The 18636-nt window shown below is 51.5% G+C and overlaps 1 protein-coding gene across 5 annotated transcripts in view; it reads right to left on the bottom strand.

Moving 5' to 3' along the window:
* PAX3 (paired box 3) overlaps positions 1 to 404 on the bottom strand; it is a 74572-nt gene extending 74168 nt beyond the window's left edge. For all 5 annotated transcript variants that reach the window (XM_062499153.1, XM_062499154.1, XM_062499157.1 and 2 more), the window contains exon 1: positions 320 to 404. In XM_062499153.1, coding sequence (XP_062355137.1) covers positions 320 to 404 — 85 coding nt within the window. The remainder of the gene's footprint in view (positions 1 to 319) is intronic.
* Between the last annotated feature and the right edge of the window lie 18232 nt (positions 405 to 18636).

Here is an 18636-nt window from a genome sequence, read left to right as displayed (position 1 = left end):
TAGGGCTCCCCGGATCACCCCCCCTTCACCCTACTAAGTGTACCGGGGTCGGCTGCGTTGCCGATCTCCCGGTCGGTTCCTCCCGCACCCGGGACGAGCCCCTCGCAGGGTGCGAGGCCGGAGCCGCCGGCTACGGTGGTCCGAGCCGTGCCCGTCCTGGGACAGAACCTGCTCTGACAGCCCAGGGGGAAGCCGGGCCGCTGTCCTGCACTCCTCCGTGCGCCACTTCTGGCGGGCCGGGGGGGCCGCTTTGTTCCGGCGTCCCGGCACGGAATGATTATCCCTTTCCCGACCGGGAGCAGCACAGGCGCGGCCTTACCTTCCAACGGGAATCCGCTGCGGGGATAGTTCTGCCCGGCCCCGGGGCGCATCATCCTGGGGACAGCTCCGGCCAGAGTTGTCATCGCGGCGGCAGCGGCCGGCAGGGTTATATCCAGGTGAGGGCTGATCTAGGGGAGACCCGCGCTGTCAGCGGGCCCCGCCGAATCAGGAGCGGTCCCGGAGGGGGTGGGGGATGCCGCCGAGGGGCGGGGAGGAGGCAGCTCCGCCGCTGCCCCTTTGTCAGTGACCCGCGCTGCCCCGCACCGGGAGGGCAGGGGCCGGGCCGGAGCCCCGGCGGGCGGCGCGGCTGGACGCGGGGAGGGAGGGAGGGAGGGGGGGCGGCGGGGCAAGGGGGGCGGCGGCGCTGTCCCCGGTGCGGCGGGGAGCGGCGGCCGCGGGGCCGGGAGCATTTATCGGCTCCGTGCCCGGCGCGGCTCGGCGGCGGCGCCGCCGCGATTGGCCACCGCCGTCCGGCCCGGCCGCGCCGCCCCCGCTGATTGGGCGAGCGGGCGGCTCTCGCGCATCGCCCCGGCCGGCGCGACGGCGGCAAGACCGGCTCGGCTCGGCTCGGCTCGGCTCGGCTCGGCTCGGCTCGGCTCGGCTCGGCATGGCCCCGCGCTGACCCCGCAAGCAGTGCCGTGCTGGGCCCTTTCCCCGCCGGCAAAGGGCGGCCGCTGTGGGGATCTCCTCGGTACCCCGACGGCCGCCCCAGCCCCGGGAGAGAAGCTCCAACCGGGCCGGCCTGGACATCAGGAGCTCAGGACCCCGTGTCACTGCGGGACTCCGCGGGACATCCCCCGCCTGGCCTGCCATGAAGCGTTTTTTTGTTCTGGCTCTGCTCCCCGAGCACCAGCGCCGGGGGGGGGGGGCGGGGGGGGGCAGCAACCTTTTTCGTTTTAAGGGAAAGAAATGCTTCCTCCTTCATTCTTTCCTTTTACTTATTTACTTTGCACCGAAAACTCTCTTCGTCCAGAAGAAACATCTCTGGAACCGATAGTGCTCACGGTTTTGAAAGCAAGAGCTGCAGTGAGATCTCCGTGGGGACGTTTGCTTTTAAAAACCGATGGGACAAGGCTGTCCCTGCGTTTCACGCGTGTGCGTGAGCGTTTATATGTGTATGGGTGCGAGGGGGTGCGTGTTAAAGTCTTACTAACAAGCGTTTGTTCCCAGGAATTTATTGTAGTATTCAAACTAAACTGCTGGAAAAATAAAAGAGGTAAAGTCTGCCTCGGAGCTGGAGTGCCCACAGCAGGATATGACGCCAGGAGTGTTGTAAAGACTGTCTGTCCTTAGAGAAGGTACCATTGTGCACGGCCCTTTATTTATAACTTGGTAAGTGCCAGCAAACTCGCCTCCTTTACACTCCGAAGTGCCAGCCCGGGTTTCCACAGGGCTCTTTATTTGCAATCGTCTATTCAGGAACTGTCACTCCCGAGCTTCAAGTTATTCAGGACCTTAATCAATCAAAAGGATGAGAATCGCTCAGGTTTCCTCCTTTGAAATGAAGGGGGAAAATGTTTTCTGAGCTCCCAGTCCGCGTTCACTTTACGAGCCGGACGATCGTTGCGGGACCGCTGCCGGCCCCAGGGTGGGCGGGGGTTCCAGTTATTTAGGAAGAAATCCAGAGCCTTAATAATAAGAGAACCGGCCGCCAAGGGACCGGCAGCAGCACGGCACGGCCCCGGGGAAACTGGGTTTGCGTCGGGCTCTGCTCCGCAATAGGTGGAGAGAGGTCCGCAGAATAAGCGGCACCCACTAGAGCCGGAGCGGCTCTAGCCCGTGGTCCCTCTCTCCAGCCCCACTCGCCGGCAACCCGAGTGGTTTCCATCGCTTTCAAATGCACACCAACAGATCCAAATACCGAGTGCTGCCCGGGAACATTTCCGCACCTCAAGGAAGAGGCTGTCACAAAAAGTTCGCACTCAGTGAAAAGTCAGCCTGTATTTTACAAAGTGTAGTTGTTGTACAAACACCCCGGTGGCCTGAGCTCGGGGTAACCCGTTAGCGAGCCCTGTGGAGCCCAGTCCAGTGAGAGCCCAGCCGAGCCGGGCCGAGTCCGGCGGCGGGGCCCGTGCGGCATCCGGGGAGCGCCCGGGGCCGTGGCCCGGCAGGACCGGGGCGGCAGGAGCCGTGCGGGCCGAGCTGCCGCCCCACAAACCACGCCGCGCCACTCGCCAAGCGCCTTTTACTGCAGGGAGGAATTCGGTAGATGTGTTATTTAAAAAAAAAAAAAAAGAGATGGAACTCCTTAGAATTAAATTCTGACTGGGGAACCCCGCGGCGGGGAGCAGGGTCGCACGAAGAGCACCGGGCGCTAACAGCATCCCCTCGCCCGGGGATCATCACTCCCCACTGCTACCACTGCGGCTCCGAGCATGGGAGCAGAAACCCTTCCTACCCATCGCGACCGGTGCCATTGCTATGCTGTGGGCAGTAATCCTCGTCCACGCGAGGAGGGGTGCGAATTGGGACTGTCTCGACACCTCACCCGCGGAGGAGGAGGAGGGGAGCCCCTCATCCCGGCAGGAGAGCCAGCCTGGCAGTGTTTTTCAGCTGTTTTCCCCCGTCCTTTAACGATGCGCCTTCACGTGCGTGCCCCGTGTTTTTGCGTGGAGCCAGGGTCGCACCCGTGGCCGCCCCGGCAGCCACATCCCGTGCCGGCCTTGCCGGAAACCTCCTCGGGAGCTCCGGAGCGATCCCGGCAGGCTGCTCCCGGCTCGCTGCTCCCGGCGATCGCTGCCGGCCGGAGGTCGGGGCAGGGGCCTGGACGCTTCCCCCGACAGGGCTGGCGGCTCCCGCAGCTCCAGTTCCCCGTTCCCCCCGTGGGGCTGCCGTGGCCCCCGCCACCCCAGCGCCTCCTCGCATCCCCAAAGCCGAGCCGCGCTTCCCCAGGACAGGCTCCCGGGCCCGGCTCGCGTGGACGGCAGGGGAAAGCGGTGTGAAACCCACCTAGTCTCGCCCTCGCGGTCCTGCGCTACCAGACACCGAGTGCCCCGCGATGGAACAGCCTCATCTTCCTGAACGGGAACTGTGAAAATTTCAAGGCAAAAAGATTAGGCACGAATGCTTGGCCCCGCTCCTCCCTCCCCTCCTCGCCCCCACCCCCATATTACAGTCCTTTAGGCCAGCAGAGATGATTTCACGGTTTTCCAGTGGAAATAGCTAAAAACGCTCCTGCTAATTACAGAGCTCTTCCAGGCCAGGTGCACTTTTAATTGGATTAGTAAGTGCTCTATATTAAACCTGCAGCACATCAAATGGACAGTGAAAATTAGAGCTATTAAGAACACAGACAATCATTTCTGAACGATAAACAGTGTTGGTCTCCCTTCTATTAGAAATAAATCAATTACACTGTTTCCGGTTGTGCGCGCCCAAATTCATTTCTCGTACGGGTTTCGAAACGAAGTCCCCCGCTATTTCCAAGGGAGGTGAAGAGGATATTACAGTTTGATACATAAAAAGAGGAGAGGAGAGGAGAGGAGAGGAGAGGAGAGGAGAGGAGAGGAGAGGAGAGGAGAGGAGAGGAGAGGAGAGGAGAGGAGAGGAGAGGAGAGGAGAGGAGAGGAGAGGAGAGGAGAGGAGAGGAGAGGAGAGGAGAGGAGAGGAGAGGAGAGGAAGAGAAAAAAGAGAGGGAGAGAGAAAGAAAATCGAAAAAACATCAACACTAAAAACCCTAAGACAGAACGAAGAAAGTCAAGACTGGCATAACTATTGAGTATGTATGGACGCCTGTAGCTGCTGTTTCGTACTCCACGCTGTCCTCGCCATAAACAAGTCAAAAAGAAACCTCTGGGTTTGGGTCTCCGGCCGAGGAGACCCTCGAGGCTGCCCTGTTCAGCTTCACCCGCTGCCTCATGGCTTTCCCTTCGCACAGTTTTCCCTCTTCCCCCGCCCCCCGCCCCGTCACAGAGCGGGCGGCTGTGTGTTTTTGGGGGACCCTCTGCCTCCGGGTCACGGCCTCCCGGGCAGCGTAGAGCCCGAGAGCCGCTGCCCGCCGGTGAGGACAGAGGAGCTTGTGCCCTGTGTGCTTGCAGATCTGGGGCTGCGGGCTTCCAGGAACCGCTGGCCCGCCCCGAGCGTGTGCTCCGCGTTAGGAGGATCCTTCCCCACCGCAAGCCAGGCGTGGGGGCATGCCACGGACCACAGACGCCTTAAGCCAAACCGGTATCGACGGGCTCGGATGAGAGTGACCCGCGCAGGACGGCGATCTGTAAAATGCCACAGAAGAGAAATTTCAGTGCTGTTTTGTAATTTATAATTTTATAAAAAGGTAATTTGGCGCCAATGTAATATGAACGATTATTGAATCCCCTGCGTCGGGGGTGGTGGGACGGAAAGCGGGGCAGGTAGGGAGGCAGCAGGTGGTGGCATCCCGCGACACCCCGCCGGCAGCCACAGCGACAGGCAGCTCCGTACAGCCCAGCCTCGCTCTCCGAAACAAGCTCCGCCATGGAGTCCTTCGAGAAAAGCCGCTCCGCACCCTATTTTTGCACATCACCCCTCCCCGCTTATGGACCCAGGGGTGTCCGGGGGACATTACTCATCGAGCCGGGGCTGTAAAAGAGCCCCGCCGCCGCGCTCTGCGGCAGCCACCCGGGGAACGCGGCGGGACGTGGCAGTGGGATCAGCGGGACGTGGCAGTGGGATCAGCGGGACGTGGCAGTGGGATCAGCGGGACGTGGCAGTGGGATCAGCGGGATGCTTCCCCGGCCACCAGGCTGTAAGGTCGGGAGGGAACCAGCCTTAGTTTAGAAGGGTAAAATACTGCTCGGACACCTTCCCCGGCTCACAGAGCACCGCGCTGCGGGGGCAGAGGGCCGCCCGAGCCCGCAGACGCCTCCGCGCCGGAGAAGCCCGGACCGGGAGCCGACACCTTGGGAAGACCCGAGCTGGAGCGCGCAGGAGGGGCTGGTTTCTGGGCCCAAGCCTTAGCAATAAATCGAGACAAGTAGCCTAAAGATTAATTATTTTTAGTGAGGGGTTTTTCTGTTTATTTGTTTGTTTTTTTCTTTTTGGTTTGTTTTTTTTTTTTTTTTTTTGTAGCAGAAACATAATACTATTTGGCAAAAAAAAAAAAAAAAAAAAAAAAAAAAAGAAATTACCAGCAAAAGGCCGGGGAGATTAACATTTGGAAACTTATGAAATGTAATCTGCATATCCAATTGATTCCCAGCATATCAGTTGAAAAGGATAAAGATGCGTATCTCCATGATGGATATTGCATTAATAGGCACATAAATAAAGGTTGAAAAGTCATCACTGAAAGCTTTGAACCTTTTCCCATCACTTTTATGTCCTATCCGCACTTTTCAGCACCATTTCTCTTTTTTTTTATTTTTCGTTTCCTTTTTGAGTTGTTACGTTTTCATTAATTTACAGGCACAGTGCGCCTGGCAGTCGCAGAAGGGGCAGCTCAGTACGGGAGGAGGTTCTGCAGAAGGCCGGGAACAGGGGACAGAACACCCCGGGTCCCCCGAGCCGAGTCCGGGACCACTCTCGAGCTCCGCTGAGCGGGCCGGGGGGAAAGGAGGGCACTCTGCCTCTGCCAGTCCTAAGGAAGCTTCCTCCGAGGGTTACATCCTCGGGGATCTCCTGTGCCAACGCCGCGGACGGAAGAGAAATCTGGAGGGGAACGGCGAAGCATTTCCGTGGTGGGAAAATCGGAGGTAGAGCTCATCACAGCCGCCTCGAAGGGAGCCGAGAGAGGGAGCAAACAAACATCCAGGGGTGGGAGGTGGTCCCGGGAAGGGCCGAAATCCATCTCCCCGTAACCGGCGAGGCTGCCCGTGGGCGAGGGCTGAAACACTTAACCCTACAAATGGCTCACTTTGCGGCATCGGCCGCCCTCTGTCTCCCTGTAAACTGGCAATAAATACAACATGTATTTCGCTAACTCCTCACCTTTCTGATTACTACCAGATCCTGCAGTAAGCGATCCTACAGCTGCCGCTCCGCACTGACACGTGCCCCCCGAGCCAGGACAGGGATACATCTGCGCTCCTGGGGCTGGCAGCGGCTGCGGGCTACGGGCCCCGGACCGCAGGGCCCGGGGGCTCCTTCCAGCGGGCCACGGCGGCTGGGAAGGGACGGTCCTTCCCTGCCAAGAGACCGGAGGAAAAGGCGGCGTTACTCATTTATTTATGGCTTTAAAGATTACCGTCGAGTTTAGGGCGCGTGTCGGAGAGCGGTGGCAATGCCCCGCCGCGTCCCCGTGCACACCGGCGAGTCACCTACGAGAAACGCGCGTCTTCCTTCCCACCTCCTCCGTCGTTAACGGCCCCATTTCTAAACGAAGCGACTAATCTTCGTTAATTGCTAGTAAAAACACCAGAGATTATTAATTCCAGCAGTGACACGATGGATTTCCACCGAGAGTTTTAATGCAGCAGAGACCCTGAGGCTTTAGGAACCCGTCGCTCGGACCACCGGATACATTTGCCTGCGGAACAAGGAACGCCTGGAGAAACGAGGAACACCCGTGGCCCTGCGCGACCCACTCCGGGTCTGCCAACAGATAGACACCAGCAGGCATACAGAACTTCATCCCAACCGTCACAAATGTCTCCTGGGACATTCTTACTTCCCTCCCTGCTTCCTCGCCCTCCATCCTATAAAATGAAGCCAGGAATTAACGATATTAAGGGGGAAGCGGCCCTTCTAGAACAGACATTGAATTCATTAATCGGTATTTCGCCCACAGCAATATGATTTCATCGCTTATTCTTTTAAAGATGAACTGAATTAAAAATTGGGAAAGGATAAACAGAAAGGGAGTGGAAAAAAAGAGAAAATGAGAAAGAGCCAAAGGAAAGAAGGAAAGAAGGAAAGAAGGAAAGAAGGAAAGAAGAAGAAGAGAAGAAGGAAAGAAGGAAAGAAGGAAAGAAGGAAAGAAGGAAAGAAGAAGAGAAGAAGGAAAGAAGGAAAGAAGGAAAGAAGGAAAGAAGGAAAGAAGGAAAGAAGGAAAGAAGGAAAGAAGGAAAGAAGGAGGAGGAAAGAAGAAAGAAAGAAGAAGGAAAGAAGGAAAGGAGAAAAGAGAAAGAAAGCATGAAGGAGGAAAGGACCGGAGAAGGGTGCTGCCAACGCTGGGGCTGCGGCCGTGCCCTCCACCGCGTGAACGGGCAAATCCCGGACCTGCGGCAGCGGGCAGGAGGCGGCCAGCTCCATCCCCCGGCTCCATCCCCCGGCTCCATCTCCCGGCTCCATCTCCCGGCTCCATTCCCAGCTCCATTCCCAGCTCCATCTCCCGGCTCCATCTCCCGGCTCCATCCCCCGGCTCCATCCCCCAGCTCCATCCCCCGGCTCCATCCCCCGGCTCCATTCCCAGCTCCATCCCCCGGCTCCATCCCCCGGCTCCATTCCCAGCTCCATCCCCCGGCTCCATCTCCCGGCTCCATCCCCCGGCTCCATCCCCCAGCTCCATCCCCCGGCTCCATCCCCCGGCTCCATTCCCAGCTCCATCCCCCGGCTCCATCCCCCGGCTCCATCCCCCGGCTCCATCCCCCGGCTCCATCCCCCGGCTCCAGCCCCGCTCCCCGCAGCGGGCACTGCCCATCCCCGAGCAGGGCTAGGACCCGGCTGATGCCGCTGTTTCCCCGTCTCCTTCCCCGCCACCCACCCCACTCTGGAATACAGGGATCCCGCTTCGCAGCTCCGCCAGAGCATCACCGGTTAAGCAAAACGCAGCGGGGCAGATGCGGGGGCTCGGGGCGCTCTCAGCACCGGCCTGCGGGCACCCTCGGGGGGCAGCTCCCCGCCCCGGGCCCCTCCGCTGCCCCCGGTCACAGCTCCAGGGAGAGGGGAGAGCTGGTGCTCGGCCTCGGGCCAAAATTCAACTGCCCACAAAAAATAAAGAACTTAGGGTGTTCGTTTGTTGGTTTGTTTTTGGTTTTGTTTTTTTTTTTTCGGGGGCTACCGACCCAAATATTATCTGGACTAATAGTATTAGTGATCATTACCGAAGACAGACTTTTGCCCCCCCTTCAAAAAGTAAGAAGAAGGAACTTCCAGACTAGAATGCCACTATTTTTCCAAGCAATGTTGATACTTACATAATGCAGGGAGATCTAAATTTATTCTCACTAGAAAGGTTTGGCACCTAACTAGAAGAAAGTGTGGTTTCTATTTTATGGTTTCATTTAATTTACTTCAGACTTTTCAACAGTTTCAGATTTTTTTTTTCCACTGAGAAATACTTTCTTTCTCTTACTATTAACTGTCCAACTAACAAGTCCTTACTTTCCATATGGAAACCACGCTGGCATTATTGTTCATCATCACTTTTTCTAAGTCATAAAAAGTTTTGTTCTCCTCATTTTAAAGGAAAGCAAATTTTGATCTTTATCTCTCTTTTTATTCCTCAAATTTCACTCACAAAAAAACATAGTTAAACAAACAAAATCTCAACCAAGACCCAAATGCTGTTTTTGCTATTTATTACTAATGAAAAGATCACGAAATAATTACTAAAATGGATTTGTTAAATTTTCCTAAACGATTTAACAACTTAGAGGTAGGATGAGGAAACGTAGTTTACATCTAGACTTGTAATGAATTGAAGTCTAAAATTTAGATTTCCTGACAAATCAGAAGAAAGTTTGGGAGAGAAAAAAGAATAACTCAAGAAATTCCCCTCAAATTTCATAATCCAATGAGACTAATCAACCTCACGGTATTTGATTACTGTAAAAATCTTCTTAAAACAGCTGAAATATTTCTCATTTGGAGCTATTTGTAAGAGATTATGGTCACCTTGATGCCAAATCTCTCAATCTGCATGACATGTGCACACCACGCCTGAGACAGCTCAGAGGCTGAGTTGTGAAGCTGGTTTCAGACCCGGGTGTTTTCAGTAAGACCAGATACAGGCAGAAGGCCAACACTGCTCCTTCCCTGAACATAAGCAAGAGTATTTTATTCTGCATTGATCAAAAATCAACATAGTTGAATGTGTCTAGCATGAAGTATGCCTTCCCCATGACACAAACCATATTTTGTTAATTCAGTTGAGGCATTTCCATCAGCTACCTCCATTTCTACATGCACCTGGATAAAATGTGATAGCAGGGTAAGTTGCAGGATTTTCTACCTTAAAAAAAAAAACAAAAAAACCCTGAGCTACCAAATTTAAATACCCTTCAGAAACATTAGGAATCATTGCCATGAAAAATCCATTGTTTCCTTGACTTGTCTGTAATGTGAAGGGAAGACTTGTTCTGTTTGTGTGAAGATTTTGCACCAATGGACAACAGACAGGGAGCTGCCTCTGATGTGGTCTAAATGAAAAGAGAGGATCACAAGCAAATATAAACATTCAACTTTTTCTTTTTTTTTTCTTCTTTATATTTTCTTTATTTTTTAGATTCTTTGGCAATATAACATGATAAAAAAATCAACTAACCTCCCCCCATAGAAGCTTCTCCTCCAGACTGGTAGAACAGACAAGGACAGAATAGCTACAAAACAACCCAGGGGGAAGGGCCATTGAGCTCAGGAGGGTTTAAGTGCACACAAGGAACTCTGACAAAGTCAGGCACATTTAATTTCAATGAATTTTAGGCTCTCAGTTTTGTGTCCATAAACATATTTCACCCCATTTTAATAACAACTGCTCTGTTTATCCTTAAGCCAGCGGGTCGGAGATGTTAAAACCCATTCCTCTGGACACATTAATGTTTAAATATTGGCTTCTCCAGCAGTTATTACAATTTTTGGTGATGCAGAGAATACATTGTTATGGGAAAGAGATGGGATTGAAGCAGTCATGAACATGAGCAAGGGCACTGCAACAGCACCTTCCCCTGGGATTCACCAAGACCACTGCCCTAAGCAAAGCTGTCCAGCCCCAGGTGTGAACACACAGCACACCTACAGAGAACCTGCATTTCACACACACTTCAAATTCCCACTCAGTGGGGTTTGGTCTGTTTGCACAACCAGGACAGCCAGCTGGAGGAGTTCTCTCACTTCAGTGAAATCGTTCACCAAGGTAGGATTTAAACTGGGACTCCACATTAACCCTGTAATTATACCTGTACCTCTCAGCTCATAGTAACTGTCTGTGTGCAGAAACTCACCCTCCCATCATACCTGAAATGTGTTTTATACAAAGTGAGCTACCTTGGGATGCAAACCTTGAAAACAAACCCTGTGAATGATGATTTGAACTACACAGAAAGAGCATTAAGGTAAGAAGCAGCAATACTTCCATTGCACTTGTCCTTCACTATATTTTAAAAAATATCTTTTTACCCTACAGGGAAAAAATAACACAAATTTATTCTTTTCTGTTCTTTGAAGTATAAACACAGACAGAAACTCACTTTTCAAAATAAGATGGTGGAGGTTCTCAGCCCACAGTACTATGATTAATCATGATTTTCAATATATGCTTCTAAAGCTGTCTCAACCCAGACAAAAGTAGATGGGAGACAAACTACCAGTCACTTCAGGAAATACAGGTCATTGCTCTAATTGGAGGGATGTACAACCCAATACCCACTGTTGTTAGCTATTTTTTTATTATTTGGCTTTGTGCTAAACTTCAAAATATCATGAGAGATACTAGTATGTTGTTTTTTCTATGATAAAACAGAAAATTCTATCCATAAGCAGGCCTTTTAACCAACCAACAAGATAACATTCCTTCCATGTTTTTGTGAAACACTTTAGTACATTTCTGTCAAATGTGCATTATATAAATGAACATTGTGTGATTCTTTAATACTTGTGGGCTAGTGGTAAAAAAAACAAATATAATGTCTTCTCTGCAACTGCAGGATTTATTAGAGACACTTTCAAAGGAGAGAGCAGAAATAATTGTGTCACTGACAGTTTGCGATTGATATTAAAAACTTAATTGTTTTTTAAAAATTGAACTCTTGGGCACAAGCTGTACAGAAGGGCAACATGAAAGTTGTGGTAGATTGCCCTAACACATCCCCAGGTATTGTCAAAGGCAAAAGCTGCCCACAAATAGCACATATTGATCTTTCTCCTGCAGCTGCTCTTTGGTCCAGAGAAAACTTTACTCCAGTAGAAGTTGCCACCTGTCCCAGGTGAGACAGAAAAGCCCGGTTTGCAGCACTATTCACCCAGGTTGTGTGCTGATTATCTGGGTTCTGCCCTCCTGTTTTTCTTTCCTTCTCTTGGTCTAATATGACTGATATCTGGCAGCCTATTCCAAACTTTGCATTTGATCTTCCCATTTGGAGTCCAGTATGCTCCAGTTAGGCAGAGGAACTGAGGATCATTGCCACAAAAATATTAAGATCTTTAGTGATCTTAAGATCTCTGTGATCAGGGAGAGGTCAAAAAATTTCTGAGAAAGCATCAGGCCTTTATTTCTTTTCTTCGTGTTTCCATTCCTTGTGCCCCAGACTGGGTAACAAAGGAAGGAAAAAAAACCGAAACAACCAAACCTAAAAACTGAGCAAGAAAAATCCCAGCCAATAGCTCATATTTCCCATTATTTTCCCCACAGTGTTGTGGATTACCCTGTCTTCCCTGCTTTCCCACAGAGTGCCTTCTTCTGCAAGATGTGTGGATTTTGTGAGTGATGCACACCCCTTTTGCTGCATATCTCTGTGTGGTTTTAAACAACCAGAACACACAAGTGTTGTGACTGAAATAGCTACAGTAATAAAACACCACCAGCCATGCAGATTTTATCTTTCTGTATTTTTACTTAACTTTTTTTTTTACTGAAACTTGAACAAAGGTTGGCTTTGGACAAGCATCTGTACACTCAAAGGAACCCAAAATACAAATATAATACTGGGATTCTACAGTAGCCAGACATGTACACAATGCATGATTTTTTTCTGACGGGTACTGTGATGTGGATCCAGACTAACACTCCTGAAACCAGCGGAATTTCCCAAAATTTGTGTAAGCAGAGAGAAGGATTTGGTATAAGATCAGACTGTCCATTTAATTTGGCTCTGATACTTTCAAATATATGGGTAAGAACCTGATATGTAACATGATCATTCAATGTAAATAAGCCTGAAAATCCTGTTTAGGCCTGTGATCTTCAACTTTTTGTATTGTGCCAACCTCTAAATGCTTTAAAGTTGACCCTCATGCAACAGATTTAAGTCCCTGATGATTGATTTGCTTTTCTTACTTACCTTTCGCAGCTCTTTATGTAGTCCATGGATCCCAGGTGAAACCATTGGTTTAGTCAAAATGGCAAATACTGCTTACAGAGAAAAGGCAAGAATAAAACTATGATGTGGATAGTAAAGAAAAAGATGGAGTATACACTTCTTACTGTAATCAGTATTTCAGCTCCACAACAGCTTCCGTGGGACAGCAGCTCCTGCACACATTCCCACACGGGAGGGAGCTCAGTGGTGTGCCCAGAGCACCCCTGGCACACCTCAGCAGCTCCCTGCAGCCAAAGCCTGCAGGACTAAGGCAAAGTAAAGGAAAGACCTGTGCAGGGAGCTCCAGCTGAGCTGCAGGAGCACTCAGAGTGACCTCTGGATGTCTATGAGATGGAGCTGGAGCGGCGACAGCTGGCTGGGCTCACCTGAACTGCACAGCACTGGAGCTTACCTGGCTGAACAGAAATGCAGATACACGCACTGCATTTGGAGGAGAAGCACAAAAAGGTAAATCATCTATTGGTGCATATGATGTACACATGTACATATTTTATATATTTATTTTTCTTAGAAAACATTGCTGCTGTTTATGTCCATTAATTTACATATATTTTTTCCTACTACAGTATCATTTACAATAATACTTTCACTTCTATAGCACCTCCTCTTCAAGGATCTCCAATTGCTTAAAAACATTAATAAATAAAGCCTCACATCTTGCCTGTGAGGTAGGTCAATGCTATTATCAAACTTTACAGATGCATTAACTGAAGAACAGAGAGGTTAAGGCCCAAATTTTCAAATATTTGTACCTGAAGTCAAGCACCTAAATTCTCACTTAGATGCTTAAATAAAAGTCTCGTGATTTTCTTTGGTGCAGAACATCTACAACTACTGCTGAAGTCAACAGGGGCTAGCAGTCAGGCCTGATTTAGGAGGCATAATCTTTTAGACAGCTAACAAGCAGCCCCAAGTTGGAAAACACTGGTCTAAGTACACAAATCTCAGTCAGAGCCACCAGAGTTGATCCCAGTAATTTATCTCCTCAGGGCCTTTATATCATGATATACAACTTCAAAAGGCTGGTGCGGATCTTTATCAATAGACATAAGTGACACAAAAATCATCTACTGTTTCCACAAACTGCGTCCATCATCCGAGTCTATACAAATACCACTTGGTTTGTGGGGTATCTTAGGTGTCAGGGGGCTGTTTTCCACACATTTGTGATAACCAGGACATTGCACAGCACACATCACTTGTGCAGTCATAAAACACATCACACATCTTCACCTGCTGTCTTTACATTTCTACAAGAGTCAATTTCTTTGCACTTGTGATAAGCAGAAGTGGTCAAGTAAAGGTCTATTAAGAGGATACTTGTCAGAATATCATGCAGACAGCTTGCAAAATACACATACTAAAAGATCACTTCTAAAATTCTTGAATTGTTAAGCACGAAAATAATTACCTCATTCCATTACAGTACTGTGTAGAAACACGGAATAAGCAGCATTATCTTATTCCCGATATAATAGATTATAACAACTAATTAAGTTTAAAAAATTCAGGCACCAAATGAATTATCCTGCAACATAGAACAGTATCTATATAGAGTGTTCTCCTTAATATACTACAAAACCAGCTGTATGGCAATGTTTTTCCATTTCATATCATGAACATCTTGTCACATTTCAAAGACACCTTTGATGTTTCAGGCTCACAGAACAAAATCATTTTCTACTGTCCATTACAGAAACTCCCAACACAGAAGATAAACTTACCAAGAGGGAAAACCACTATCTTACTACAGCTACCTCGACCGAATTTTCAACCACGGATTACACTACTGCATTCCACTTTTACAGTGATGCTGAAAGTCCATACTTTAACGTGGGCTCCTCTCACTGCATAAAAATTGAAATCAGTGGCCAGTGAAATATTAATCCCTATGTCAGGAGTCTCTTAGCTCTATTTTAGAGCTCCATTAATTAAATAATCGTCCATAAATTGTTTTAAGTGTTTAATGTAGCGGTTCAGTCTCCCACATTAAATAAGAATTTCCAAGAATTAATTAATACAGCTTATTTTAAGCAACCATCAGAGGGCTCAACAGCCTTCTAATAAAATTATAATGAGACCATACTCAGTACACTGTAGGAAACTTTGGCTCAGTCTCTTTCAAGATAATAGACTTCTGTTACGGCTTCTTCTATACGTTAACTTGTTAACGTCATAAAAGGGAAAAAAAACAAGGCGCGTTTAACATCGTTTTCCCGTCCTGCACAGTGAACCTCTCCAACTATCTTCCAGGTGGGGGCAACAGCAAGCCAGTTTTCTTTAATCGCGATCGTGTCCTTCTGCATCAGGAGCTCGGCACCCGGGATGCGCTCCCGCAGAGGCGGGGACCGCGCACGTCCCAAGCTCCAGCTCCCCAGGGAGCTAGCTCTGCGCCCTGCCCTCCCTCCCGAGCAGCCGGACCTCCCGTGACCCCTGGCCGCTCACCCCGCAGCCCATCCCCACCGCCTCGGCCCGTGCCGGTGCCGCAGGGCTCAGCGCAGGGTCGGCACCGATCACCCCGCCCCGCCGTGCCCTGCCCTGCCCTGCCCCGCCGCCGCCCGGGGCTCACCGCCCGGCCGGGGCTCCGCAGCGGCTGTCCCCGCTCCGCCGGGCCCGGCCCGGTCCTGCTCCGCTCCGCCGGGGCTACGTGTCGCTCCTGCGGGCGGCCCGGCTGCGGGCCGAGCCGTTGGCCGTGGCCCCGCCGGTCGCCGCCTCGGGCCGGTACTTGAGCCAGCAGATGAGCCATGTGACGACGACGGAGAAGAGGGCGAGGATGCTGGCGACCGACAGGCAGATGGGCCCCACCGGCGACGGCGATGTCGCGGCGCCGGGCGCGGCGTCCCCGCCGTACTGGTTGACGAAGATGAGGCCGGTGAAGAGCAGCACCACCATGGAGAGGAAGGAGACGACGACGCACACGCAGCCGGCGCTCAGCGCCGCCCGCTTGCAGCTCTGGCAGCTCTCGTAGCCGCCGCCCGAGGAGCGCGGCCCGGCGGGGGCGGAGGGCGGCGGGGCGAGGGCGGCCGCCGCCTCCCGGGCGCGGGGCGGGCGGCGGGGCGGCAGCGGCGGCAGGCGGTCCTGCGGCACCGGGTCGCGGGCCCGCAGCTGCGGCGGGCAGGCGGCGGCCAGCTTGGTGTTGACCGGGAGGCCGTGGACGCGGTGGTCGGGCAGCGCCGTGCGGTGGCGACAGAGCGGGCAGGCCAGCGAGCCGCCGGGCGAGCGCCCCGGGCCCGGCTCGGCGCCGGCGGCGGGGGGATGCTGCGCGGCGCGCAGGTGCAGCTGGCTCAGGCACTCCTGGCAGAAGGTGTGCAAGCACTCCAGCAGCTTGGGCGCCCGCCGTTCCAGGTCGAAGTAGTTGTAGCAGATCTTGCACTCGTAGTCCTCCGAGCTGGGGGCGGCGGCCGCCACCGCCGCTTCATCTTCCCGCCGCCCGCCCTGCCCTACGCCGCCCGTCTGCGCCGGCTCGGCCATAACATCTCGCCGGAGGGGGACGGAGAGCCGCGGAAAGGCGGGGGGCGCCGGGCCGCCCGCGCCTGGCAGGCGGGCGGGAGCCGGGGCAGCCGCGACCCCGCCGCCTCCGGCCGCGCCCGCGGGCTGCGGCGCGGCGCGGCGGGGAGGGCGGGGGATGGAGGGAGGGCCGCCGGCCGCCTGCCTGCGTCCCCGCCGCGCTGGCGGCTGCCGGGGGCTGCTGGCGGCTGCCGCGGGCGAGGGGCGGGATCGGCGCCGCCCGCCCCCGGGAGCGGCCGCCGGTGCGCGGCGGCGATGGCAGCGGGGCCTCTCCTGCCCGCCTGGCGTGCGGTGCGGTGCGGCGCGGTGCCGTGCGGTGGGGCTCGGCTCGGCACGGCCCGGCCCGGCCCTCCGGAGAGCCGCGCGGCGCGGGGCCGCTGCCGCCTCGGTGCCGGTTCCCAGCGCCTCGCCGCTGGCTCGCCGGCGGGAGCCGCCCCCGCAGCACGACCCGGCGGGGCTCGGTGCTCTCCCGCAGTCACTCCGCCCTGCAGCGCTGCGGGGAACTCGCCTGGGTGTCGGGCAGCCTTTTAATCCTGGAGTGCATTTTTTTAAAGCGTTCTGTTGGTTTTAACAGTTGACGGGGATTCCCCGCTGTATGCTTTGGACCGGCAGTTACAATGACACTCGTTAGGCACGAGCACGGCAGACTAAGGGTTAATATGGGAAGGCAGGGTGACATCTCTTTCATACACATAACTGATATTTTGCTAGTTTTCCGAAATAATATTTAGAACGTTGTGATTCTCATTCATTATGCACACTGAAAAAGAAGAGGTATTTTATTCCGGAAGCTCGAGGCGGAAGGAGCTGCTGATGTTGTTATTTACATCCTGACATCGCTGTACAATTGAGAGCTTTTGCCCAGTTTAATTAGAAACCATCCATACAGTGAGATGTCCATAGCTGGTGATGTCTTATGTTAAACAGCCTGATAGATTTCATTACATCAAAGTCTGCACTGTCTCATCAGGGAGCTCTCTGGAGAAATTCTTTTATCTTCAGGTGTAGCACAGGCCATAGCAGTGATTAGTTCTCTCTGTAGTTCTGAGGACTGCTCTAGGCAAGTAAGGCCCTTGTTTCAGGTGCACTGCATTGCCTTGCTGTCTTACTAAAGCTGCACCTTGGCCATATCAACTCTGAACTGAGAGCTCTGTCATCTTGGATGGCTTCTCCCCTGCTCTACCATGGGACATGCTGGATCAGACATGCTTCACAGTGAAGGCTGAGGAAAGCTCTCTCCTCCTCAGTGCTGTCTGTGCTAGGACTTAGCTCTGAGCATTCTTGAAGAGCCAGATAAAGTGGGGAAACTATTGTTTAGAAAGACTGACTTGTTGGAAAGATGAAAAGCAACATATTTTTAAACTGTGATGACAGATCTGGTGATTGTCCTAGCGAAAGAGGGAATTTAGCTTAGCTTAGCATAAAATGAAATCATGGGTTAAAGTCAAACAGCAAAAAAGAGGGATGTTCTCTGTACAGAGAGACATTGTTTTTATAATTTTTCCTAAGAGATGTCTTAAAACTCTTTTAAAATGTTGGTTGTGTCCCTAAAAAAAACCAAAGAAGGTGACTTTTGCTGTTACTGTCCACAGTGCACGGCTACTTGGCCTGTGGAGTCAAAAATTACCCTTTTTTAAAAGCCCACACTGGTTTACAACCTCAGAGCTAATCTACCTGGTAAATTTGGACTTTTCATCTAACTGGTAACTTCCTTTTTAAAAATGAAGTCTCATTGTATTTATTCAGGCATTCTTATATTCTGAAATGTATGTTTCTGATACTTTGTCTATTTTGTTTTTGGGTTTTTGTGTGGGTTTTTATTTTGGTTTGATTTGTTTTTTTTTCTTGCTACTCTTTCTCAGTTAGCATCATCTTCCTATTTAATTAGTTCATTGTTAAAAGATGTCAGATTATCCCAGTCACCACACCCTTTTCTTTAATATTACCACCACTTTTATAACCCTACAACTTCCAACAATTTTCAAAACACGTGAAAGTCTTTAGATCCACACAAATATGAATTAATATTTCAAGTTTGTTGGCTTTTTTTTTTTCTTTTGAGGCAGTGTATCAAATGCTTTAATAAGGTCCAGATACATCAGCTGCATTTCTGGTTCCAGCTGCTTTGCCCCTGCCTTTTGTGTTCTGAGTTTTCTTATCTGATGTGTATCTGCCTTGAGGTCAACTGAAACTCCATCTAATAAGTATATGAAAGTCAGCCTTGGGAAAGCTTCCTGTAATTCTGGCATGAAAACTACAGAATAAATGGGGAAGTTGAGCATAACTGAAAAAATAGCAATCATTAAAAACAGCTAAAAGCAAAAGTAGGATTTAATTTACTTGTTTCTTTGCTAAAACTAAGAATGAGAAAAACTGATGAGTAGTCACAGCAAATTCCTTGTTCACAGTTACCCCTGTGAACACAGTGCTGGGTACCTCGGTCCCACACAAGGCAGGTTATCCTGTGCTGTGCAGTCCCTAGAGAACATTATTTAGCACATGTAAAGTGCCTCATTCCTGCTGAGAATGTTCCTTTGTTCTGAAACAGCGCAGCTCCTCTTCACTTCTTTGTGTCTCTGGTGGCATTTGCAGGTTCTGTCCTTACCCTTCTGCTAGCACTGGAACTCATTTGATGACA

The sequence above is a fragment of the Cinclus cinclus genome, chromosome 10 (genome assembly GCF_963662255.1).
Source record: "Cinclus cinclus chromosome 10, bCinCin1.1, whole genome shotgun sequence".
NCBI classification, from domain to species: Eukaryota; Metazoa; Chordata; class Aves; order Passeriformes; family Cinclidae; genus Cinclus; species Cinclus cinclus.
Note: the sequence above shows the minus strand (reverse complement) of the source record. Positions and strands in the feature narration are given on the sequence as shown.